This window comes from Spodoptera frugiperda, chromosome 2, assembly GCF_023101765.2.
Source record: "Spodoptera frugiperda isolate SF20-4 chromosome 2, AGI-APGP_CSIRO_Sfru_2.0, whole genome shotgun sequence".
NCBI classification, from domain to species: domain Eukaryota; kingdom Metazoa; phylum Arthropoda; class Insecta; order Lepidoptera; family Noctuidae; genus Spodoptera; species Spodoptera frugiperda.
In genome coordinates, this window is record NC_064213.1 from 1,044,790 (window position 1) to 1,072,758 (window position 27,969).

Sequence of the window (27,969 nt, forward strand, 5' to 3'; positions counted from 1 at the left end):
TTCTGAAGGGTTTAAAATAATGTAATTAACATTATTATGCAACGGTTAATTTTTATATTATGTAAATATACTTATGTATTAGTAACGCATTGCACATGAATAATATATAATATCTACTAATAGTAAGTTAATGAATATTTTCAAATGGCATCTCATAAATAACTCCAATTTATTATGAAGCCGATCAAAATTATCTCACCAAAATTTAAAACAAATATTTCAAAGTATCATATTAGCTGGGTAAAATAAAACAATGTAAGTTAAAGCTTATAGCATTTTTTATTAAAGTTAATATTTACAAACACACGTAAGGTTCGTGCACTATTCTATATTAGCTTATGTGATATCACGTAAAGGCACAAACTAAGTACAAATCTTAATAAAACTCGTCATTTCTTACTTATCCTGGAATGTGTTGTAACAAACTTGATTTGATTATGGCCACAAGTAAATAAAATGAAAAAGGCTTTTCTGTGTGTACATACATTAGTTCAAATAATATAGGGCACAAACCTTCAGTCCTGAAACGGGCTATCGAGATATGTTACTCAATTTGTACACGAACAAAGTCATTAAAACAGGTGATGCGGTCTTTTTCTTCGCAGTGAAGCAGATAGTAAGCTGTAACCTTAGTATGAGTTTACTTTACGTTTAAAATAATGTGAAAGAGCGCGTTCGGCGCTGTAATTGGCCGGCTTCAATTAACCAACCAATCACAGCGCCTAACGCACTCTTTACCCGACTGCGTTTCGATTACTTTAAACTTAATGTAAACTCGTACTAAGAGGTCTGTTTTTTATATTTCTGTGGTGCAGAGCTTAGTCGTGAACATAGAAATTGACTCGAGATCTAATCTGACCCGTGAGACCTCGTATTATATTTAGATAAGTACACCATTCGACCACTTGATGTGTTCTTTATTTAATGTGTACAATAGTAGTAGTACTGTAAGTCTATATTGTTGTTTAATTACAAATGAATCAATTAATAGATAGGTCAAGTACCTATGTTCGTCACAGATAAGTAAGAAACACGAAATGATATGCGATCACAATAAATAAAGCGCTAGGTAACACCCTCGTTACTATTTCGCTGTCCATCACAGCTTTAGTTCCTTTGTACAAAAACCGACACAAATTACTCACATACAAAAACAGAAATGGATGCGTAAATCTAAAATTGCAAAGAGCAGCAATAATCGATCTTAAAAACTAGAGTTTTCTTTGTCAAAATACTAAAAATAAATGTTTAAAAATCAAAGAACTGAAAACTGAAAGGTAGGTATAAAAAAAAACCTAAGCTCCGTGCTTTAAATCATAAAGAAATAACTACGTAAATTTGTAAAACATTAAAGAAACAAAGTGTATTAGGTATAGTTATACTACAGACACTTGTAGACAAAAAATATTAAATAGAATATTATAAAACAGCGCTACAAATTAAAGTCAAAAACTTACTTTTTATTATATGTAAGACACATTATATGTAGATAGAGCATATTATCGTAAGATATAAATTAGAAGAATACAGAGGTCGCTACAATAGCTGATAAGTACACAAATTAATATGCACATCAGACAACCAGCGATGGCGGTCCCTCTAAACTTATAGAAATATTTTCATTATTAAACAGCTTTGCTGCCTCGCATGCAATGCAAGCAAATACATAGTCAAATCTTTTGGAATGTATGTTTAAACTTGTAATAGAAACAAGGCACCTTACTAATAAATAAGCTATAATACTAACGCTTCCGACTAGCATACGAACTGGGTCACTCCCTGTTACTACACATAAAGCAACAAGCACTCTAACATTCTGGACGCCAGTTATCATCTTTGTTTCACAACCTTATATTAAGTCCTTAAATATCTTAAATTATGTCATCCTCCTCTCCCACGCGAGGACGATACAGATAGTGCCCTTTATAAGTCTATAACTGACGTACAAAACGAAACTTGTTCGTGAAAGCAACGCAACTGTAGACACTGACATTACTTAGTATCAGATACAGTCTACAGGGCCAAGGTAATGATCCAACTGAACACCAGTATGCTCACTACTGCCAGAGGATTATACGCTACATTACCAGAACTCGGCTTAATCTTTGCGACGATCGAGTTACTCGCATTCTTAATCTTATTCACGAATTTGTCCAAAATGTCGGATCTCGGCGTAATATCGCAAGCCGTATGACTAATCGCGTCAACTACAGGAGCCGAAAAGATCCTAAAGTTCACTTCATTAGCGTCTAGTTTGTCGTACATCCAAATCGGCATCTTGTTCGACAGAATCCACAAGTTGTCGTTGTAATCGACTTTAATGTCAGTCGGGTACACCATGGTCTCCTCGTTCATGTAGATCCTCCCTTGATTCTTCATCAAGTATTCCTTGTTGGAAGTCTTCCAGCATGCAACAGCGTTCAGGTTTACCAATGAATAGAATAAGACTCCAGTTTTCTGGTCAACAAAAGAGACGCTGGACTGAGCATTCGGCCCTCGGTTTCCCAAAACATTGAAAGCACTAAAGTTATTATCAGCAAGCGTCTTGTTCCTCAGAAACTTGGTTGACACGGAGAATTCATCGTAGCTAGCCATCGGGTGGAAGTAAAGTGTGCTGTAGTTCTCGGAATTAGGAGCAGAGAGGCCGAGACCGAACAACCCGTCAGTCCAGCTGAAGTTTAATCCCTTGACGGTAAAGTCACAAGCTAAGGGATCAGGGTGGAAGTAGTTGTGGGTGATCCTCCAAGACTCGTTCTTCTCCCAGGAGTAGACTACAATGGCAGGTTTGCCCAAATCCCCGGCGTACGCGTAAGTATTCTCGCAATCGATATCTTCAACAGCTATATTGGCGAAACCTGAGTCTTCTTTCACCTGGTCTTCAGGAAATACGTATTTTCTCAATAAGTTATCAGTTTTCAAGTCGTAAACAATGATGGACGGTGGGTATTTCGTTACGTTCTTCTCCAGGTTGCCCATTTTTCCATTGTCGAGGACCCAAAGACGTCCGCAGCGGTCAGCTCTTACGCGGAATGGGGAGATGATCTCTGGAGGTTTGCCATCCTCGCCGATAGAGTGCGCTGCCCAACTTGGGTACGGGATCAGTTTTGGTGATGTTGTTGAATTATCTGGAACGATACAGGATTAGGATGAGTGGTGTATTAAACATTTCGTTATTGTGAAAATGACTATCTACATAGAAACTAGTGGTTTAAAAACTTTGTGTCCAATAAAAGTATTGCGCTATTTGTAACCAACGAGTTTAGTAGACACAAACATACGTCACCAAAATTAAACGTTAAAACAAATCAATAAAAATTGAGATCCTTGACATCTTTCTATTGACCAATGGTAATTATTTTGTTGTAGTTTTTGGTTGGTCAACACACACACAGAAGACAATACATATTTAAACCTTATTAAATACAATATCTTTAAAGAAACTTTAGGTAAATGGCAATGATATCAAATGGCCATAAGGTAAGTAAGATAATTATGATTAATATTGGAAAAAGGAAAATAAGAACTCGAATCAATTACGTGAGTAAGACCTATTATAATAAATCATAAAGTCTAAGGCCATTAAACTATAGGTACTACTATGTACTTTATCGATAGAACTAAATTAATTATCCGTCATTTTCCTGTGTGTAATTACTCGTAGACTTGAGGTCGACAAACTGACGCACATTTTGATTCCCACAGTTTTAAAAGGACTGTTTCTATAAGGAGGATAATGATTAAGTTTCCTTTCAAGCAAGTTCTTCCTTACGGAGGTTTAAGATGACTTCTCAAACCAATGTGACTTTATCCGAGTTATATGTATGTATTTTCTAAGATATATATTTAGACACTGACAAACAGTGAAGGAAATCTTCGTGAGGAAACCTGGGCCTACTCCGGTTCTCGAATCCGAAGTTTCCTTAATTTTCGAACGTAGGTTTTATTGATTTACTAACAGAATTACTTGAAATAACGTTTTATTTTTTATTTCATATCAAACGTTATTTATTTATCTTCATTTTATTCGTTCATTTTTGTTCAAGAAAGTTCGCAATGAATAGAATTGTAGTATATAAGCTGCGCAGTTTCGTTCGAAACTTCGTTTTTCCTTGAATTAGAGTAGGCCCCCGCTTATAATCACCACAAAGCAAAGTCGCTTTTTCTGTCCCTGTTTTCCTTTGTAAGCTTAAATCTTTAAAACTACGCAACGGATTTTGATGCGGTTTAATTATAAGCTAAGTTAAAATAAGTAAATAAAACAAATACATATTTTCGACGTACGAGAAAAAACCCAAAACTGAATTATTTACCCGACCACTTTCCTTGAACATGACGATAACTAATAGAATAAACTAAAAGTCCAACTTTGCGTGACAACTAAGGCATGCATTACTAACCAAATAACACACCAACTATTGTTAAAATATATCAACTGTGAAGTAAATAATCTATTCTCCTCCGTTCCGTGCAAACTTAATTTGCAAGCATTAATGTGTTGGATTTGCAAATTAGAGAACATTACCATTAAATACAAAGTGGATCTAATGGTGATGGAGGATCTAGAAATAGATGTTGCCTATCTATAGTCTGATGTTTCTTCTTATTAACGACTTCAAAAAAGGAATATTTATATATTTTTTTTAATAAGTCACATTAGTACATGTCGTTGGTAGGTTTCGAACCCTCACCCTCATGCATAAGAAGCGGGCGGGCGTCTTCAACCTCTGGGGCACCACGATACCCACGACACGTATCACATTAGACACCTACATATTTACTGTCAAGTATTTTTTATCTCAAGTATGTAAGTTCTCTTCTCAAGTATATAAGAAATCATTTATTCATATACAATTAAATTTAAAATATCTTCATCTAGTAAAGGACACCGAAAACAAACTTTTCAACCGTTGGTTACTATTTTAAAAAGCTAGAAAAGTTTTAAGAACGTGATATAGATTAAAATTGAACTCTAACATATAGGTGGGTTACACAGATACATAGATTAATGTAAACAAATTACTATGCTAATTGGTCGCTCTATTACAATTACTCCAAGAAAAGCCATGCTACAATGTAAATGGAAAATGCATGGTGCATGGCGAGGTGTATAGTACCTAATTAAGAGAACCTATGGATAACTAGTGACTTAAACAGGAAGATAATTAAGACTAGTCTTCTAAAAGTATGTTCTGATTTATTTCGTTGGGAGATTCAAGACAGTTATTCATGTCCCTGGAACTTCAGTATTCCGATGTTTTCATGGTTGTATCTACTGTAGATCCTGGTTTACAGGAGTTGCAGCGGTTTTAAGAGGTTATGGCAGGCTTGATTATTAAAAAAACGATTAGTCTATGACGTTAAAAGATGATGTATATGAGTATACTGGTAAAAGTAAGAACTATTTGCCAGAATTTAGTAGAGAACAAAGTAATTTTGTAAACACTCCGTCTTCTAAGGAGAAGCGGTGAAAGCCAAACAATTAATTCCGAGTATGTAATAAATAGCTCATAAAACTGCATCCACTGTCTCCGTCGGCTCTCTTGTGTCGACACTACTAATGGTGTAATGTACAGAGGATTGCATTTTACTTGGCATTTTAAAATAATAAACATTACATGTTATTCTCTTATTCTTGCCGTAATGTCATTATTTGTCTTATACATGCTTGTAATTGTTGAAAAGTGATGTACATATTGAGATTTTTTTTAACTATACATCTATTTGTAAGTTTACTTTATTAGATTAGTTTATGATGGAACTAACGTAACTTATTGTTAAAAGTTCCTAAAACAAATAAAGAGAAAAAAAACTATATATGTGTGAGTCATGATATTTCTACTAGTTACTTGCTTTGGTATTCCTATGAGATCAAGGACAATAGACGTTGCATTATAAGTAGCTACTAAAAGTAGTCAAACTAATATTCACCTTTCAAATTGATGTAATTCAAACTGGCTGGTACTCCGGACTTCCATCGAGGCACAGTGATGAACAGCCTGTCTTCATAGATCTCCAGACCCATGGGAATATTATTCTCTGGGATGAAGGTCTTGGCCTCCAGAGCCTGTTGCCTGGCCTCAGGAGTGGGGAACTCGTAGTCAATCTGCTTCCACTCATATACTATGTGGAGCTGGTCCATACATCCACAGAAGTACACCAGGTGTAGCAGGGTGAGGGCTTTCAAACCCCTCATTTTGAAGAGCTGGAATCAAGAAAAATATGGTGTTAATACAAAAATAATGTTTTGGGATTACTAGAGCCAAAAGACAGAAGAAAGGCTCTCGTGTTCTGAAATATATAATGTGCATATGTGTATTTTTAAATACTTTAAAATATACTAACAAAAACAAAATGTAAATGATTTCTTCTGAGTAAGCTTTCTCCATTCATCGACACTGCATCATAGATGATGAATAAGTGGACCTAAACTACCTATTTACTACTACTACTACTACTACCGACCGATGTGATGAGCGCTGGCGACCCTAGTTTACGTCACCTTAGACCTAAATTAGTTAGTTTAAACTAGTTATTTAGAACCCCTCTCTACTCTCAAAAAAATATAGCAAATATCACATTGACCTCCGATATGCATGCGCCCAAAGATAACCGAACGCTTCCAGTTCATTTTTTGTCATCTTTACAACAACTTTATCACATCACATCAACTTAATATAGTCAAAAGCAACAAGTAAGTTCAACAAGTACCAAAAATAACTCGCACTACTGCCTTACATAAATCAATTAACCTCAAGACCAATACGTACTTCCTACATACAAGGTCGGGAGAAATATTGCTGCGACCTCGTTCAAGGTCATACTCCTTTCTATACGGCCATTCTTTAAGCCAGCACGCACATACTTAGTACTGGAGCAATTAGTATTCAAGATTGAGTTGTTAGGATTTGTGTTTTAGATCCTTAATGAAGTGTTCTTAAACCACATTTTTCATAGTATAAGCCGGTAGGTATACGAGCAGACGTATCACCTAATATTAAGCAATCGTCGCCATCCATGGGCACTTGAAACACCAGAAGCGTTACAAGTGTGTTTCTGGCCTTTTAGGGGTTAGGAATTTAAGGTTTGTTGGGGAATCGGGGATTGGGAATTTTAGTACAGCGTTATTGGTTTATCCTCTCTCATCCCAATACTTTAACTAAAACAAATGGTAACATTTAGTTTCTCTATCACAAACCATACCAGAAACATTAGTTTCTTAACCCAAACCAATTTACTTATACTTTGATCCATCAGTTCTCGCTTTACGTTAAACGAAAACGAAACGAGAGCGCGTTCGGCGCTCTGATTGGTTGGTTCATTCGTGCCGACCAATCAGAGCGCCGAACGCGCTCACGTTAAACGTAAAACAAACTCGTACTAAGGCCTCTGTTTTGTAGACGTTATTCAAATTCCTGTGTCGACCATTCATTGTGCATTGTTTCGACAGGTTCTGACTAATTTAATCGTTTGTATACTTTATGTACTACACTTACCTAGGTACTATTTTTAACTGACATCCTAGGCGTTTATTGCATCAAAATCAATACCTAGTTCTTTAGTAACCACGGAAGTTCCTACACGATAAAAAACTATAAGGAAACCGAATTCAAAGCTATGTTCATTTGCACGGATGCGTGATTCATGTTTTTTTCAACCGAATTTCTACCGGGATTTCCCAACGTTTACGTACTTTTGTAGAATTTGGTATTTTGGTCGTAAGATTAGTCTTAGGACCGAAATACAAGATATTTCAACAAGACATGAAATCATTACAGGTTTTGCTTAAGCAGAATATAAAGTTAGAATAAGGGTGCTTTTCCGCCAAAAATGTGCTATAAGTACTACGTTGCTGTGGATGGTACACATAGCTTAGTACTGGTGGAAACGGAATTATCTAAACTATGTTTTTATATGGATGTGTGTTATGGACGGCTTCCCTACTATCTGTATGTATACTCGCGCTGCGCATCTTCCTTGGACAGCTACATAGTTTAGAATCAGTGGTAAACGGTCACATATCTGGTGGACAAGCTTCCAAAATGTTGAAATTATAATTTCGTAGTTTTGTATTGAAATAAAATCTAGCTACAGATGATTTGAGTTTACCGAACATGTATTGTATCACTTACAGGTCTTCTAAGCGAAACGACAAACGTTAATAAAATAAAATATGATTGAATCAAGCAAACTGACACAATACTAAAGTAACCAACACATTAGAATTCACAGCAAACTGCTTGCATAATAAACTAACTACTATTGTAGAATAAGAAGACGATTCTGACATTTAAAACAATAAGGATAAAGTTGATAATTGTACAGTTGCATAATTGTGTCGCCATTCGATAGGTTTGTTCGTTATCGTACAATAATAATTGCAAGAAGTGCTGCGAACAAGTTTATAATTGAGTGGCCGCGAGTTCCTTATTAATTTCTTGTAAAAAATCCAATTTGTTTATTGTTAAGAGAAAAAAATAGTTCCTAGCTCCCTGGGGCTATTAAGAAGTAAAAAAGAACTTGACTCTGCATGACTAAGGGGTTTTAAATATGGGGCATGATTAAATGTCCTGTACATTTCATTATCCATTATCCGGAACTATAGTTATTTGGTGGTAATTATGACTAGAAACTAAACTATATAATTTCTACTACGGTACCTCATATTAAATATCGGAAACTCATAGTAATTTAAAATTATCTACTACATAGGCACTTTTTTAAGGGGGTGAAAATCATCCAATGACTTCTCCCGCTTGGCGAGGAGAGAAGGGGTGTCAGACTCTTACTGATTAAAAACCACCTCGTTCCTACTCCTGCTTTTCGAGCCGGAGCTTCGGTAACCCGCTAGGCAGTCCGCAGCTCTAGGTACTACATAGGCACTTACTACTAGTGTTATTGAATCATAAAATTATTTTCTCTTGATCGCACGCCATTCAATTTTCAATCATTTCACTTCATAACGTTCTGCTAGTGACTGGTAGCCACTTGTGACTTAGCACATAATTTTAACTTGTATTTAGAAATCACGTGAAATTTATTTGTTCTTAGTAAATAGAAAGAGCTTAAGTTTAAGTGGTAAGTTAAAAACTTGCGAACAACTTAGGTGATGGTGCAAGGTGAAACTTAGTGATAGTCGTTACAATGTTAGAAGTCTGCGATAACTGAGCTTTGAAATTTTCTAAGCTAATTATCGCCACACTCAGAGTCATTTAATGGTTACTTTGGTTTTAGCAGTTGTTTTCGTTACAACATCGTTACTAAGGAATAGTTTAAGTAAACGATAATGTTTCTGAGTACGGCAATTAGGTAGTTTATATTTTTTTTATTTTTATGTTGGTGTGGTGGCCATTGGTTGCCTCTCGCCACGTGTAGCGAGTTCGATTCCCGCACGGAGTAACTCTTTGTGTGATCCATGAATTGTTGTTCCGGATTTGGGTGTCGTGTATAAGAGCCTGTATGTTTGTAAACGAACTTACGACACAGAAGAAATATCTTACTGTGAGACAACGTTTAAAAAAGAACACATAACAACACAAAAAGGTCAATTATTTATCAATCTTGATTACGTAGTTATTTTATGTTAATTTATCATTAGCTTTGGTTCTTATTTTCCTACATGCACTTGTCTCGTGACAACAAGTACATAGATGACGCGTTTATTGCAACACTCGATAGAGGTCGCCACTTGTTGGGTCACCACCAACATGCCTTTGTCTTATTTACGAGACAATTATTGCAATTACAATCGTATACAATTATATGACTATTCATTAAAATATAAAATATTTAATTAATATGTAGATACCTATAACACGATGAGAATGAATGAGTTCCTTCATAAAAACAAACGTAGGTACTTAACTTATAAGTAAAATTGATTCGATTGATTCCTTCTCAAATTGTGTTGACGAGTGGGATTTTATCTTGAAGGATATAAACCTTAAACCAAAATTATGGGCTTAGCCTCCAGAGCTGCGGACAACGAAACAGGTTACCGAGTCTCCGGCTCAAAGAGGAGAAGAAACAGGGTGGTTTTTAGTCAGTAAGAGTCTGACACTTCCCTCGCCCAAGGCGGGAGAAGTCATTGGATGATTTGCCCCACAAAAAAAAGCGCTCCTTAACCTAACCCAACTGTGAAAAGTCTAAGAGAAAGAACGTGTCGTGTTTTATTACAGTAGAAATGTTTATTATAATCAAGTAACAAAGTATCTCTCAACAGCATACAAGCCTGCTTACCCCATTTCAAATAATCTTGACCGCTATTCAACATTGAAACGTAAATGCAGTTCATCGCGTGGCTGTAGAAAATTATGTGAAAGACAATGGCGCAGGCGCACGATAGTCTAGGAGCCGGCGCTGACGTCCCGTTATTCATAACAAAATCATTAATCGTTATTTTTATCTGAATGACGTATCGTGAGAATACTGTGTAGGTTCTTATACTACTTGTGTAATTATTAGTACGGTTTGTGTGTACTTTCTTTTTTGAAATTTTATGCTTCAAGTTATCGACGAAAGGTTCAAAGAATACGAAATCTTTCATACTTTATAGGTGAGGTAATCAAATTCAATGTTATTTGAAACGTATAAATATACCAGATTATAAATAAAATTAATGTATGTAGGTGCAATGATGAGTCACATTTTCCGTATTTGTTTTCAAACTATGTTCTAAATCTATAAGTGATTCAGATTAGGAAAAGCCAGTATGAAACATACTATTTCGTGTTAAGAATAATAGAATATATCACATTTAACTTCAACCACAATAGGTAATGTCGAACCGAAATTCAAGCTGAATTATAAATACACACAAAAATGTGACTAGTGATAAATGAAGTCATAATACCACATCACAGATTTATATGTAGTAGGTAACTAGCATTGACTTGGATATGACATTGCCTTGGATAAGTATAATGTCAGATTAATTCACAAACTTTACATGAGTGCAATAATTGCTCGATAAATAATAATTCATTATCATTACCTGACATACTAAATGCTATATGATATGCTTTGGTTAGTTAAATGTCAAATAAGTAATTTAATTAATACAAGATATTACATGCATAAATAACCGCAAGCCTGTCTCCCATAGGGGTAGGCAGAGACAATGGAACGCAAATTGCCACGATTCTTTCACACCTCTTTCGCTTCATCAACAGTCTTTTTATGAATGCTCGTCAGTTAAAGGTACTTTTAATTGATATAATAATATTAAAACGTCATAGTAGTATAAGTGTAACTGTCCATTTCCTAACGCAAAGACAAATGAGTAATTTCCCCAATACAGCTCGTTGTAATTCTTCGTACAAACGCACACAGATGACCCATTTTGATCTAATTAAGATCGTACTCGTAGAACAGTGGATGCCAAATGGTCTCGCATAACGAATCTTAAACTAGTAGGTATGCAGGTGCTTCATGCTTTGCGCAATCATTTTATTACCATATTCTATTTCATAGTATTGTTATGTTTTATGTAATCAATGATTGTTTAAATAAAGATAGCGAAGACAGCCCAGTATATGGTGATAGGACTTATAACACAAAGCGAAAAGTGTACATGCGGCGTAATGTGCACATCTGCTTAACCCTTCGGGGATAAAAAGGCGTGACGTTATGTATGTAAAGATATCGAAGGCATAGGTACCTATCTAGACAAAATAAATATTGAATTGTTAGTTCGAATGCGCCGGACATTCTCTGTACCTTAGTAGAACAACAATCAAATCGGTATTTCAAATATCTGCATTCCTTTCAATAAACGCCCGCAAATGAATTCGAATGTTCAATAACAAGTTCTGCATGGTTTGATTAATTTCTTACGGTAAGATCCGTAGCGAAAACTACGTCCGAATTATATTCTTTGATGCATTTTGTTGAATCAGAAAACCGTTCAATTCGTCATGCTTCACTAATTTTATTAGTTTATTCCCATGGCTAATTATGAGATGCCGTGAGTCATTGTTCATTGGCTCTTGGGCTAAGATCGGGAAATTTAAAATTACAATTGTTTTTAATTGTTCTTGCGACGATTGTAAATCGATGGATAATTATCACACTGACGTTGATAAGGAAATCCTTTGAATTGTGTATCCGTAAAGAAATCCGCTTCGTTGATTCTCCTTTAGTATTATACTCTTTGTATTTATGACGGTTTGTTTATTAACTTACTTACGCAAGCACTGGCTTGATGTTAATTTAATAGTACCTAACTACAAGTCTAATTGTCCTCGAGCAAGGTAAAGTATTGATACCTATAAGAATCACAGTTTATTCAATACGAGGTGAATCCCTAGAGAATGTTTTTATAACGCAAATTCTTTAGGTAAAGTTCATTGATAATTTTTAATAATAATAAACTCTTTATATACTGTTCTCTAGCTTCTTGGTTTCAATCAGATATTGATACTTTAGAACATTAAGAAACAGAAAATGATATCACTACCTATTAATTATTACCTACATATTTTTGTAATGCAAATAAACTGTTCTTCTTTCTTTCTTTCTTTTTACCTTTATAACCTAATAATAAGTCAGAACATTACCTTTTCAATAACAAACTGTAAGACTTTTTCCATCGATAACATTGAAAATACCACTTGAATTCAAACATTAGCGAGGCGCCAAACAAAGTAAAAGTTACGCAAGTTGCACAATTTGACAGATAGTATAGTTCAATGGGTCTGCCCACGAGGCGGCCGCACCTGTAGTACCTACATACAGTTGCACAACGCGGCGCTGTCTACATGGAGTGCGTAAAAATTCCGCCTCGGACGGAGCAAGGTGAACCGGTCTGTTTAGGAGTAATGGGCCACTAGTGTACGCGCCTACACACTTACCCACTGCCTCATAACGCGATATGGGCCGTGAGTTTTGTTCATAGGCTCTTGTACTATAATAGAGAGTCAATTTGCTAAAATATTCGGTTGTTTATTTTTGCAATCGCAATTTATTGCAAAACAGATGCGTTTAGATAAATTTTGATGTTTCTTATTTAGCCAGTTTGTCATTCATAATCAGGATAAAAGTTAGCACTTATTTAATAAGCAAAATTTCACACTGGACTTGAGTCTACTTTCATAGTCTACACTCAAACCTAGAGCTTACACAGTAAGGATTCCTCATAAATGATAAATATAGTTTCTACCTTCGATTTAAATAGTACCTAAATACATAACACGAAGATCCACTTCTTGCTTATTCATATACTTAATAATCTAGTGTTATTATCACTCACGGAGTACAGATGAGTAGCCAGCTTGTTACATGTTATGGATATGATTCGCGAAACATATTTGTAAACACGGCATACTTAGCTCTCAACTGTTTACATATCACTTACATGAAGCTCGGTTAGGTAAACTCACTGTCACGTCTATACATTTAAACTATGTTCAATGACACTTTTATATAATGTCTTATTGCTGTAAGGTTGTATAAGTGAAGTGGTGAAGGATTATGAAGTGTACAATACTAGATTTAGGGGTCAGACATCCGTAACAGGTCACCAGGACTCCTCCTCAAAGCAGGAGAAGGAACGGGGTAGTTTTTAGTCAGTAAGACTCTGACACTTCCTCTCGCCTCACCCAAGGCGGGAAAAGTCATTGGATGATTTTCCTCCTCAAAAAAAAAGGGATCAGACATCAGATTAAATATCACAGTGGCCTCTTATAGGCTGTTGATGTGAGGAGGCACATAGGCCATCTCTTCCACTGACCAATGCGACAAAATATACAACAACATATGAAGTGGCACTAGCACCGGAAAAAAGTGACTTAAATCATTAACAGTTCAATACAGACGGAAGCAATAATCACTTTTAACCAGTTCTCCTTGTTACCAAACCACTGATTAAGCTTAAAGACATAATAAGTAATTCAGAAGAAGGTGACACTCCATTATTAATGAACCCAATCGCAAAGGAAAATGTCAAAGGGCCATGTGGAATGTTTTCTTGCCTTTTTAAAGTCGACATTTCCATAAAAGTCGGTGCATCGCGACCTACAGAACTGTAAGCGGTTTATGGGATCGGCTCGATGGATCAGTACATGTTAATATTGCACCTGTTTTTAATATTGACTGAAGTTAAGCTAACAATGTAGGAATGGGAAAAATGGTTATTGAGGTATTGATGGAGTGACTTGAGTATAAGTAACCGTGGACTGGGTGAACTTGCTCAATACGGGTTGAACATTTCAAACTTATAATTATCATAGAAATTATAAGCCTAAGTTTGTCAGTGGTGTCTAAGTAAGTTTAGAAAGTACTGATAACTTGGCAAAAAGTCACATTGGTAAGTACCAATGAGGCATTTGCTTTGAACCAGCAACCTCATGCATAAGAAGCGAGCGTATCAAACTTCTGGGCACCACAACACATCGTCAAAGACATATATTAGGTAAACCTCATTACTAAAAGTTTACAAATAATTAGATAACGTCCTTGGGGAACTGCGGTTTTGTTAACCTTTATAACCTCGTGTGAATCACAGTTAGCGTATGAGATAACCATCAGTGACCAGTAACTTAAAACTACCGCATTAGCATTGAGTACATATTCTGTAGGAACGTTTATGGTAATGAGGCTCTTCTTTTGTTTTTATTCGACTACAACAATCGTTTTGAATTTTCCCATAGGATTAATGAAATCCCATGGCATTAAAGGTTTCAATCCATACCTTTAGCTTTACTGTATCGTCACGCCTTACGCACTGTTGCAACGGAACAGATTAGATTATTAGAGGTTTTTTATGGTATAAGCCGGTAAACGAGCAGACGGATCATCTGATGCAATCGCCATGGATACCCGAAACACCAGAGGCGTTACAACTTACAACTACGTTGTCGGTCTTTTGGGGTTAGGAATTTAAGGGTTGTTCGGGAATCGGGGAAGATTTGGAAGGAGGGAAGTAGGCCTCCGGTAACCTCACTCACACAACGGAAGCGTTGTTCACGACGGTTTTCTGTGAGACCAGTGGTATCAATACGGTCGAGCCGATTTATTCGTGCCGGGGCATGGCTCTCCCACACTTGATGAGAACACTGTTGCAGGAGGAGTACCTCAACATTCCACTATACGATGATAATGTTTGGCGGTGTTACGGCTACCTGGACATGTCATGAACTCAGCGACATGTCACACAGATGGTATTAACTGATAAAGCCCATAGATTGGTTTGGAGGGCCTGCTACAGAACTTGTGGGTCACGGTGAACAGCCACCAGCTGACCGGCATTCCACTCAAAAACAACATAGGTAATCGACATATGTCATGATCGTGTGATATGTGGTGGAAAGTCATGAGATAATTATCATGAAGCATGACTGATTTGAATGGCTGAAAGGAAGCCTATGTACAACAGTGGATGTCTCCCGGCTGATGATGATTTTTCCAAAAGAAAACGTGAAAAAAAAGATGTAGTAGCATTTCCATAATTTTCAAATTATATGTAACGTAGTAAAATTGGAAAGCAATCAAAAAAATCGATAGGTACAATATCATACACCTACATAATCACAGATGGATATGTTATTAATACTTATTGTATTGTAATTAATTCTTGTTTTGATTGAAATTAAGGCTACATACACTAGGATCGGACTAGCTGCATGAAATACAAGAACACAAATATGGTTATAGGTACAAAAAATATAATCTTTCAAAAATTACCATCAGGATACGATGTTCAGCAGTTGTATGTTAGTTATTAAGCTAACAAGCTGTTTCATCATGAGTTTGTTTTAATTAGTTTTAATTCTACAAGCACTAATACCTTGTAGATTTGCTCATTAATTACTTCAACGTAATCTGACAATCAAAGTCATATTTGAGCAGTTGCACGTGTACGTAATTGGGAACATTAATCAATTAGAAATTGATTGGTTCACAACGTCTGTGTTTACAACATAGCACTTGTATCAATATACTAGGTACCTACATACTAGCTGAATTTAAATATATCTAATTTGTATTAATAACAAAATTCCAAATGTTGTTGGTAGATTTTTTATGGTATAAGCCGGTAAATGAGCCGACGGGTTACCTGATGGTAAGCAAGCATCGCCGCCCATGGATACTTGAAACACCAAAGGCGTTACGAGTGCATTGCAGTGCACACTTTTCAAATGAAGGAGAATCGGGAATTCGAAAGATTGGGGAGGAGAGTAATTGGGCCTCCGGTAACCTCACTCACACAATGAAACACATGGCAAGCGTTGTTTTATGTTGGTTTTCTGCGAGGTCGTGGTATCACTCCAATCGAGCCGGCCCATTCGTGCCGAAGCATGACTCTCCCAAAAATTAATCTAATTGAGGAAAGATCAAAACGTACGTAATTACATTTAAGTAACAAGATGTTTGTAGATCACATCCAAAACGTTACAAGATTTCCTTGCCATGGGCAAAGTAAGTATCCCTAAACAAGTCCAGTTCATTATAAATGATATAAAATCAGTGCAAACTGCTCTAGAAGTTATGCAAATGGACGTCCGAAGGCCAATTTGCCGTTCACATACATATGCTTAAAAAATAATTAACGCTATTTGCTCCGCCAAGTTTCGGTCTAGATATTTTTCAGCGAGGAATTAATTAGATTCTAGCTGCATCGTACTTATTGCTAAATTATCGCTAATTTGTTCCCGGTTTCTGAAGGTTTTTCTCGTAAAGTCTATAGGAAAATTATACAAGTTGTTATCTGTTGGTCTTCTAATTTATAATCAGTATAATTAGGTATATGTAGTATCGAGCTAAGATAATGATAAGGAAAGTATTTTATTTTAGATATATATACGGCCTTAAAGAAATTTGACGTTAAACAACGCTTGCGTTGTTACCCTCCTTGTCAATCTTCCCAAACCCCGATTTCCCAACAACCCTTAAATTCCTAATCCCCAAAAGGCCGACAACGCACTTGTAACGCCTCTGGTGTTTCGGATGTCCATGGGTGGCGGCGATTGCTAACCATCAGATGATCCGCGCGTACTGTATACTCTTCAGCTTTATATATTAAGTACCTATAGATATAGATGATACACAATAATAAAAGTGAACCAAAAACACTTCAACCAGTAATCACAGTTTTATGTGCATGTAATGGATAACAAATAAATATCAGTTAATTTCTTATTGACATTGCAAGAGCCATCTAAAGCACGATTAACCGGCGAAAGGTCACAGAATCCGGATTTATAATACAACATAAATATTACGTAATAAATGTATTGTATTGTATTGTATTCATATTTTGTGAAATACACACATTTTATGTAGTTGACCTACTGTTTGACCGGAAATGTAAATCGCTAGTTATTGTAGTTCCAATTATTAATTCATAAGTCCAAGTTTATAGTAAAAAAATAACCTCCGTTTCGAGGTGAAACATAATAATCTATTTCAACATTAGTAACCTGTAAAAATATGAAAAATGCTTCTAAAATTAATTGATTTGCTATATTTTTATAATAACTGTCGTGTGAGACATACAAATAACTAATAATCACGGTTTACTCGGTACTCAGTGGCGTCTGCGCACGCTACTCATAATGAAGAGTCCCTCTGTGACTCGAAACTAGTAGAGCGTTGTTTCACGTCGGTTTTCTGTGAGGCTGTGGTATCACTCTTGTCGAGCCGGCCCATTCGTGCCGAAGCATAGCTCTCCCACACTTAGATACATTATGTATTAAATTATTAACTTCTAAAGACTCTTATTGATTGTCTTATTAAACTAATAGTTTAACCGACTATTAAACAAAGACATTGGTTATTAAATAAATGTACTTATAGATAGTAAAAATATCAACAAAAACAAGGAGTTTATTTTTAGATAAGTACCTAACTAAGTAACTATAAATACTATTGACTTTCCAAGGTTACAAATAATATCTTCTTAACAGGTATAAATAAAAAACACACTTTTGTAGACGAACAAAAGTGTGTGGTTAAAGTAAGTACCTATTTTTTTGTTAGAAGCTGAACATTTTAATTTATAGCTTCATCGATTGACTATTTACTTGCATTAAGCACACTTAAGTGGATACCTATTTCTAGTTGTTGATTGTAAGTCATCGTCAATCTTATTATAGATACCTAATTTAATACCTTTATTGAATTGAGCAAATAGTCTTTCTTTTTTTACTATGTTACGCCTTTTATCCAAGTAGAGGATCACCTGCTCATTACAGCAGCACTTATGTTAGTTCTATGTGATGCGGGGTGATCCTATTGCCATATACTGGGAACAATTCTAGACTCCGTGCTACCACTGAGAAAGGAGAATGGCAGAATTCGTACAGCATACTTTTTTTGGTGTTCCCTGATAAAATTTGTACCACTTATTGGGGCAACTAAACCATTCATTTTTCTGTAAAAATAATATTTTTAGAAGCTGGGGTTTAGCAAATATATCAATTAAAAGATTTTAGTAACGAAACGTAATATAATGAAACAAAACGTAGAAGACATGTTTAGTTAGTTGCCATTAATAAAATATCAGAAGGCTCGAAATGATAAATAAATATTTTGAAATAGAAATAACAGTAAATATAATTAACCAATTACAGGTTATACCTTAGAATATATAATTAATGCATATATATGCATAGAATCTTTATATTTATAGGAATTATTTTTGCCATCCATATTTTTTTTTATAATGGCAATTATTTATTGACAGGTTCGTAAAATCCCTTATCTTTCAAAGTCTGTCCAGTTTTTTGCCGTTGTTTTGTTTTGGATTGTAGTTTATAACTTCATCTAAACAATTTAGCAATTATCTGGCCATTTTTACGTTGAGTTGAGCAACTGCTTCTCCGTTCTCTATCTGTTGATACTACTTTCGCGAAAGGACGCTTTATTAATTGTGTAGTGTGTTACGTGTTTTATTGAAAATGACGAGTTAGCAATGCATCAATTGCAATGTTCGCTTGTCCCAAAGAAGAAGACACGCTTTATCCAATGACGGTGAAGATATCGTCAACACTAATCGTCTGTGGACATATCTTAGAAATGTAAGTAGTTTCCACATAACATTGCGTGTACGAACGGGCCATAGTTACGAACTTCAATAACTTTTACGTGTGATATCACACTAAATAAACACATAAGTAATCGGTAACATGTATTATTTACTTGCCTTACTTGGTTTGCATAACACTGTTATAATTTATTAGTACCTATTATTTTGTTTAATGGTGAGCCATACTCAAAATCATTTAATTATTTCTAGATTACACCAGATGACCATGTTTACCATGAATGCTGGCAGCTAGCTAGTCATTCATGTTCTTCTGATAATATGCCGAGAAGACACATAGGCCATCAGTGTTTGTGTTGTATGTGGACAACCCATACTAAGAATCAGGCAATGCAGAATTTTGATTGAAGAAGAACAAAAAACGGCTTACACAGTTGCTACTTAGATATAACCACAACAGGTATAAATAAGAACATGTATTATAACTTTTATCAATTCGGTATTTTATTTATTTGAAATAAACTAAGAAATAAAACAATGTAAATATTTTCCACTAATAGCATGTACATATGTTTAAATGAAAGCTTTTCTTTATTTATATTATTTATTTTAGCTTCATCCTGAAGATAAAGCTTGTGTGCGGTGTTGGTTAAGAGTGAGAATTAAGGATACTTCACCTAATCAGCAGGAAAGTGATAATTCTGAACTGATGTGTGCTGCATGTGGTCAAAGTCTTACTCCTAATAACACTGCTTGTTTGTTGGAGCACCAGCAGGTATATAATAATATGAAATAACATATTTATAGTAATTAGCTTCTAAAAACGCAATGCAAAGAGCAATTACAATTTTATGTTGCTAAACGTAAGACACTAATGATGTTGGCTCTACTAACAACAACAAAAGGATACTGGTCTTTCCATTCTCTACTCCAGTGAACAATAAATATATTTAGTATTTTTGGAAAGGTCTTCGGTAAAAATCAATCATTGTGTGTCGAGATTTATTCTCTAGCCTGGTCATGTTTTGCGCAATTTATATTTATCATATGTAAATATTTAATTTTGAATTACATGAATGTTATTTATTTACAGACACCTTCCATTAATGAAGTTTGTGAAGTTTGCTGGGGCCAAGTATGCAATTTGAGCTTCTATGTTCCAGATGGTCTATGTTGCTTCAAGCTAAAATAAAGTCCTGCCACTCTTCTCCTAGAACTTATTTTGTTTTCATAATTGCAGAAACAAATATGAATAGACGGGACACAATCAAAAGTGATTGCTGTAATTGTATTGTAGGTTTAAGAACAGTGGGATGCTGCTCACATGTTATGAGCATTCTTTGGTATTTGAGTTATGCTTGCCATGAAGGTATGACCCGACCTGCCCCTTTCTTGGATGAAGTAATATTAAGAACCAATCAAGTAATTATAAGAAAATAAAATAAATGAAATTCCTACAAAAACTAAGTTGTTTTATTTACCTACACTGAAAACTTCATCAGCACTTAATCATTATCAAACTATTGTAGACCGCTGCTGGACATAGGTCACTCCTTAAGCACCCTAGTGAATGGGTAAATTCTCATGTCAATTTATCAACTTCCTATATTCTTTTTCATTTAAACAATGTGTATGTGCTTAGTGCTTACACGTGATAAAGAACAAAGGGTAATGTTGGGACCACATCTCAATAGTAATGAGACACCCTTCTATAGATAAATATTCTCAAACTGAATAAACTTACTAAAGTACTACAATTAAGCTCAAAAGTTGGGTTTCGGAGTTATACTAGGTAAGTACCTTTTTTATGCAATAAGTTGGTAAACGAGCAGACGGATCATCTGATGGTAAGCAATCGCCGCCGCCCATGTACACCTGAGGCGTTAGAAGTGCGTTGCCGGCCTTTTGGGGGTTCGGAATTTAAGGGTTGTTAGGGAAGGGGTAATTGCGCCTCCGGTAACCTCACTCACTCAACGAAATACAACGCCAACGCGAAACAAACTCTTAACAATGATGATAGTAGCTTACTTTATTATAAGATAAATGTTCCATAAGTCATTTCTTATCTTCCTACTCTTTCTCCTTCCGAAACACGAAGGAGACTTTCTATGATGGTCACCCATCCACACACCAAAGTCGGCAAGGGTTGCTTAACCTTGGCGATTGACCTGTGCTTTTGATATTATTAACAACAAGCTACTAGCCCATACTACTACTATATGTATATTCTACTATTCTACCTTATAAATAATATGAAAATCTTGTAAAATATCCATATTTACAGAATATTCCCATTGACCATAGACAAACCTAACCTCAAACATAAAACTGGCTATATCTCTTATCTCCCAACTTCTAAAAATCTGAGAATTTTTATAGAGCTTTCCAATCATGTTTACTACCAATTAAACCCAAAAATATTCGGGAACACGAAAATTTTTTGCTGTACGAAACTCCCATACAACCCTGCCATTCTCCTTTCGAAAAACGGAAAATGTCCAGCGATACTTTGCCATTTCCGGCAATCTAAATCGAGACTTTTTTGCCTGACCACTCGACCAACAAGGCAGTCTTACAACATTTTTAATTTACTGCAATTAAAAAGCATCTCACGAATTTTAATTAACGTATCGAATTATAATTAGGTACAAAGTTATTAACGGAAGCTTAACTTAGTAGTTAGTTACTTAACATGTGCCGTACTACGTGTGTATATCGCCAAAACTGGCAAACAGTTTTTTCATTCCTAATCATAATGCTTTAGAAGTCAAAGTCAAAGCATGTGTTTAAATTAATCCTAAATTAGGCACATCAAATTGAATTGTCTGTCAGTGAAGCTAGGTGTTCGTTCGAACTGAAACTTGAACTTATTATAAATACAAACTATATAACCTGCCCTTTACATAGTAAAAGTTCTAACTTACTACAACAAGGTAAGTAAGTGGCTTACACAATGATATAGGTACCTAGTAGTACCTACATGCGTAAAAGTGCAAAAAGGTACGAGTCTCAACATGTGGCCATGTCACGTACCACATTGGCATCTGAAGGCTGCGTGTACCCATGCTGTAGGCACTATTACAAGTAATAGCTCGTTGTTGTTGCTGGTTTATGACTTTAAGGCCTATAAGGCCGTCACAGACCTGGCTATAATATATTTTAATATTAGCTAACCCGACAAACGTTGTTTTACTTTGTAAATTATGTAGTAAAAATATAAATTAAGGGTGAACGACCCTTATCTCTTAGGGGTATGGAAAATAGATAGTAACCAATTCTCAAACCTCAGAATACGCATATAAGTAAAGCTGTTTCAGAGGAGTACGTTAACTAACATTGAGACATGGAAATTTTATATATTAGATAAATGAACTATACATTATAGTATAGCTAACTACCACACATTAGCTATAACTATAGCTAGGTATATCTTAGCTATTACTATAGCTATAACTTGGTCTCTTTAGTTCGGACTCCGGGCATACGAGGTGAGATTATGAGCTGTTAACTCATGTAGAGGCAAAGTAGTTACAGAATTTTGTATTTCTATCAACAATAGTTTTTCTTTGAATTGTGTTTGGAAAAAAATACGGGTTTTATTTACAATTTATTATCACCACGCTTACCTTTCCAGTAATTTTTAAATATATAATGAAAAAAAGAAAAATATTTATTACACACGTCTCCGGTGAAATGGAGACTAGTTCAACATGTGCGGAACAGGGTCTTGCGCTTGTATTCTACTGGGTCCGAGGATAGATAGATATCGAATTTGTGGTGTCTGTTAAAAGGAACAAATTCCTAACTTAGAAACTCAATGACAAAAGTTCCCAACGTAGTTATGACCAACAAAACGCGTAAATAAACTAATTGTAATTGATTTAGCCTTAATATATTTCCTACCAATCTCTTTAAAATTTATTCAAACCACGAAAAATAATTCAAACTAACCTACCTACAGCAAATACTCCGTAGTATGTGTAACTTGCGGTCAGTTTAAACAATTTTCTTAAATGGCAACATTGCCAACTGTCCGCCATATCTGATTGCAAAAATGCAACGGAACTGCAAGACTTGAATGTTTCTCCGTAAATCTTTCCTTCCTTGTACAAGAAGTTGAATGTTTAATACCTATTTGAAGTTAATTATACTTGTAGTAATTTGTCTTATGAAATCTTGAATCTGTTAACGAAGTACCTACGTAGGTAGTTTTGATCTTTGGCGGTTACCTATTACTTATAATGGGAATAAAATATTAGACAGCTCTGTCACCAAACCTGTAAATCTTGTTTTCTGTATAAAATCCACATAATATATACTTAATATTAGATTTTTCTATTTTTATACAACAGTTGATAAGATTTGTTTAAAATTATCATTATTTTTTTATGGAATAGGCCGGTAAACGAGCTGATAGATCACCGGATGGTAAGCAATCGCCGCCACCCATGGATACCCGAAACACCAGAGGTGTTACAAGTGCGTTGCCGACCTTTTGCCTTTTGGGGTTATTAATTTAAGGGTTATTGCACCTATCGGGGATTGGGCAAGCGTTGTTTCCGTCGCTTTTTTGTGAGGCCTCCTCACCCTCGCTTACTCGGCTCATGCACATGAGCCACAACACAAATAAATGTTTGAAACGGAATAATTAACAGAGTCAGGAAAATTCAAATTACGATTAGTGTGGGCACAATAATGTTAGGATATAGGTGACGATTTATTATTATAATTGTGATATCGTTAGCAGGCACCTATAAATCCAATAGATGAGTTAAAAGTTCACATAATATTTCCACGGGCTTACAATCAAACAGTCAAAGATTGTAAATACCAAGCTTCTATCGAGATCATGACTTAAGTACTGCGCGAGTCTAAATGCTAAATAACTAACATTCCAGTTAAGTTACTGCGTACAGTTTAATTTAACCGACGATGTGTGTAACTATGAATGATTGGATTCGATTCGATGTGGTCGAAGTAGGTGCGAACTGTTAAGACTTAACTCTAAACGCACAATTCGATTTACATTCAAGATTAAGGTTTAAATTGACTCTTGATACAGGATTTTATTTCTAAAAAAATTAAGTTTAATGTTCCCTTTGTTTATCTAATAAATAAGAATGGTGGGTGAAATATTATTCGGCGCGTTCCTGTGGAGTAAGTATCCTATCACCCAAGTCAACTCCTACCCTGTCTGTATACCAAATTTCATCAAAATCCGTTCAGTAGTTTCAGCGTGATTGACGAACAAACATGCAAACAAACAAAAATTTCTCAGAAAATCTCAATTTTCTGGAGATTGAAATGATACTGGAATGTAGAGTAGATGAAATGGTTTATTGAACTTAGGTAAGACGAGTAATACAATTCCTGCACGGAAATAAAATCATAATGTTAATCGATTGTTTAGTACCAAGAATTTTTTAATCTTAGAACAAAGAAAATAGCTTGACCAAAATAGTTTAACGGACGCACAAAAAAACAAAATATACATAGAATGGAGCAACCATTCTATCGATGAACTATCTCATATTTGATTAAAGAGTGATTCAATAGAAACGTGACGATATGCTTAGAACAAATTGTATGCATCAGAACACCATGAACAGCAGCGATGCTCACCTCATTGTTCCGGCAAAGGCTCATGAATGGCAACGATGCACAATTCGTGACGACATCGTTATTTAGTTGAGAATGTTAGCACTTCGTCATTTTAAGGACATGACTACAAGTATATACTCAAGTTCGACAGTCAGTTATTACCCTAAAAATTCCGGAGCTGCGGAATATCTAGCGGGTTTACCGGGTCTCCGGTTCGAAAAGCAGGAGTAGGAACGTGGTGCTTTTTAGTCAGAGTCTGACACTCCTCTCGCCTCACCTAAGGCGAGAGAAGTCATTGGATGATTTTTCCCCCTCAAAAAAAAAAGTCTAAAATTGCATGTTTCCCCGTCTATTAGAAGAGGCATGATAATGTATTGATTGGTAGAATAAATGTGGAAGAGTCATGAATGGGCCGGCTCGACTGGAGTGATACCACGGCCTTACAGAAAACCGTGACACAACGCTTTCTGTGAATGAGTGATGTTACCGGAGGCCCAATTACCCCCCTTCCCAATCTTCCCAATCCCCGATTCGTGAAGACGTGTCCCAATAGTTTTAGTATACGACATGAGACTACTACGTATGAAAGCTGCAGTCAAGGTAGGTAATATTAGCAGTATAAAGTAAATTGAGGACATAAATCATGTGATTCGTACTTCTATATATACACACATACATACATAGGCTGGTAGTTACATAAGATATACAATAGGTATGCAAGTATGTGGTATGTGGACAAGTATTTCAAATTGGAGTCACGTGGTTACCAAGAAACGAATGCAAACAACTATCTGATGGTAGTTTGAGATTATATTTTAAGGCTGTTATTGTCGGGGTCATTGTATGGCTTGTGTTGCTACTGAAGTAGTTATTCAGGTAGTTCAAGATGCTGCCTCGATAGTGTGGGAATGAGGAGAATTGTTTTTCTTAGGTTTACTCCTAATGCCAAAATGAACATAACCTAACCTAACCTTTTTGGAAGGTGTTAAAGTTCTGTTTTTATTTATTTTTTAGCCCCAAAACTCGGATTTTCTCCTGTACAAACATAGAAGGTCATATACACATGACACAGACTCAGATACTCAGACCCGAAACAAGAATTTCTGGATCAAACAAAGAGTTGCTACATGCGAGAATCGAACCCGCTACACGTTACCCAGCCACCGCACCAAATGTGCAATTTCAATACTTCAAGTTGAAAATCAATTTGTAAATTGAACCAGTACTCCAACAGCATGACATAATATAGACCATATAGACCTCACATGAGTGATAAAGCCACATTATTCTTGCCATCCGTACGTGACTGCGCGTCGATGGCAATACCACCATGAACGATCGACATTACAGACGGACAAGCGTTAATTTATTAGTGGCGGCACCTTCTTACAAGAGTTCTCTTGAATTCCTTCAACCACTTCAAGAAAAGTGTGAACAGGAATTTCTTTATCTTGATGAGATCAGGTTTTTTATGATTGACCACAAAATTTGGTAAGAAAATGCATTTTTCTTTTTGTAAGGGAAAATCATCCTCACTCTCCTACCGCTTTGGATGAGGCGAGAGAGAGTATCAGTCTCTTGCTGACTAAAACCATCCCGTTTCTAATCTTACTCAGAACCGGAGCCCTGGTAATCGTAACCCATTAGGTTGCCTGCAACTACGGATGTACGAATAATGCTAAGAATCAAATATTGGTAAAATACAGGCCTGTGGTGAAGTAAAGGCAGTGTGAAGATTATGGCAAAGCCTTTTTAAGTAGAGGAGGCCCCTGGAGGCCAATAGTCCTGCAGAAGACTATCACGGGCCCCCATTGGTGTTTATGATGATTCACTTGATGCTAGAGTCAAATCTTGGAAGCACCAATTACCTACGAATAGGTAATAATAAATTATTTACCTAATTCTTGTTAGATGCTATAATCGATTAATTACAACTGATCGATATCAGATGGAACTTCCTTTTTCAACAATTACTGCGTCTGCGCAATTTGTCGATAACAATTTAATAAACTTCTTTAAATAAAGATGTAATAGTGTTCCGCTAAAGTCAGTCATATTTTTGTGAGTATTAATCATGTAGGATGAAAATTAGTATTTTTGAGAAAGTTTAAAAATCTTATTTCCTTAACTGTCTTTTCAAGGAATTCATAAAATTATAGGAACTAAATAACAGTGGATTTTATATTGTATTCTTCCTAGCTCTTTGGAAACTGAATATATAAGAAGTACCTCCTTATACCTAGGTATCTGTGTTGCATGTTATTTTATAAGTGTTTATCTCTTAGCTATCTACGTAAGACTTAACTCCTCATTACACATAATGTTGATTAATTCAATTCTCAGCACGTCACATTTAAAACAATGGTGGTGTTTTGAAAATGAGGTTTTATTGCCTCCCGGTATGAGGATAATGGCCACTTTTTAAAGGATGACTCATCGTCATTCCAGACTTTGTAAAAGTCAAAAGGGCGCGCAGACGAGGAGGGTCCCCTTAACGTCCTGAGTCATGCAATTTTTAAACTTCTCTCATAGGTGTTAGGACATAATTCACCATAAATACCAATGAATACATTAAAGTATTAGATACTTAATTTTATTACAATCTCCATCAGTTATGCAAAAATATTTGCCAAAAATAAAATGTTAATGTAGGCGTCGAACATGCATGGTGAAAAGAATATTTAGCAATGTGACACGCTTTAGGACTAGAGTGGGTGATAATGTTGCACTAATATAATTTTAAACTATACTTGAACTAACTAGTTCTGTTTAAAAACTAGGTTACTTGCTAATCAGATTCTCATTAGTTAACTAGACCAGGTATCTATTGAAACCTTACTTAGGTAATGACTTATTTTAACAACAGACTTTAGCTCGCATTAAAGGATCCGTTCCCCAAAAACTCATGGCGAAAAACGTCTAACGGCGTCCCATACAAGAAACTTTAAGGCACAACCGTTAAACAGAACACGCTGTATTTTACCTTATCGAATTAATTAAAAGTTACAATAACTCACCTAGGTATGCCTCCGATAACACGAATAAATGTCGATGTAACAAGCACTAAGTTTAAAAAGGTCGTAGCAATAATTTCAACGAACGATACACACAACCGACCGACGGAATAGCGGGACGCGAACTGAGCCAAGTTGAGGTAACAAGCTAAACCACCTACTGCCTCGCTCAACGGGGCTACCACCAGCATCACTCGCTTTACTTTTAAAAATATACTTCGCACCTTTTTTTCCCCATACAGAACGAAAGAGACCGCCAATGTTGTGATTTGATTACGAGGATTGAGTCATTGCCCCGTAGTAAAGCAGCAATGTAGTCGGTGTGGCAGCAATGTACTGGCTGGGCACCGACATTACCGCGGCGGCACTTGGAAT

The 27,969-nt window shown here is 35.7% G+C and overlaps 1 protein-coding gene across 2 annotated transcripts; it reads right to left on the bottom strand.

Annotated features, from left to right (window-relative positions):
• Window positions 1-260: 260 nt before the first annotated feature.
• On the bottom strand, window positions 261-27,964 carry LOC118269081 (protein yellow). 2 transcript variants are annotated; one of them, XR_007706014.1, is made up of 4 exons: window positions 27,598-27,964; window positions 5,929-6,202; window positions 782-3,125; window positions 261-531 (listed from the first exon to the last, which is right to left on the bottom strand). XR_007706014.1 is itself a non-coding variant. In XM_035584003.2 (3 exons), exons 2-3 carry the CDS (start codon window positions 6,191-6,193, stop codon window positions 2,014-2,016), a joined length of 1,377 nt encoding a protein of 458 aa, XP_035439896.2. In that variant the 5' UTR covers window positions 6,194-6,202; window positions 27,598-27,766; the 3' UTR covers window positions 758-2,013. The 2 variants fall into 2 exon arrangements, 1 of the variants encoding a protein (XP_035439896.2); XM_035584003.2 differs by lacking the exon at window positions 261-531 and having other exon boundaries at window positions 758-3,125; window positions 27,598-27,766.
• Window positions 27,965-27,969: the final 5 nt, after the last annotated feature.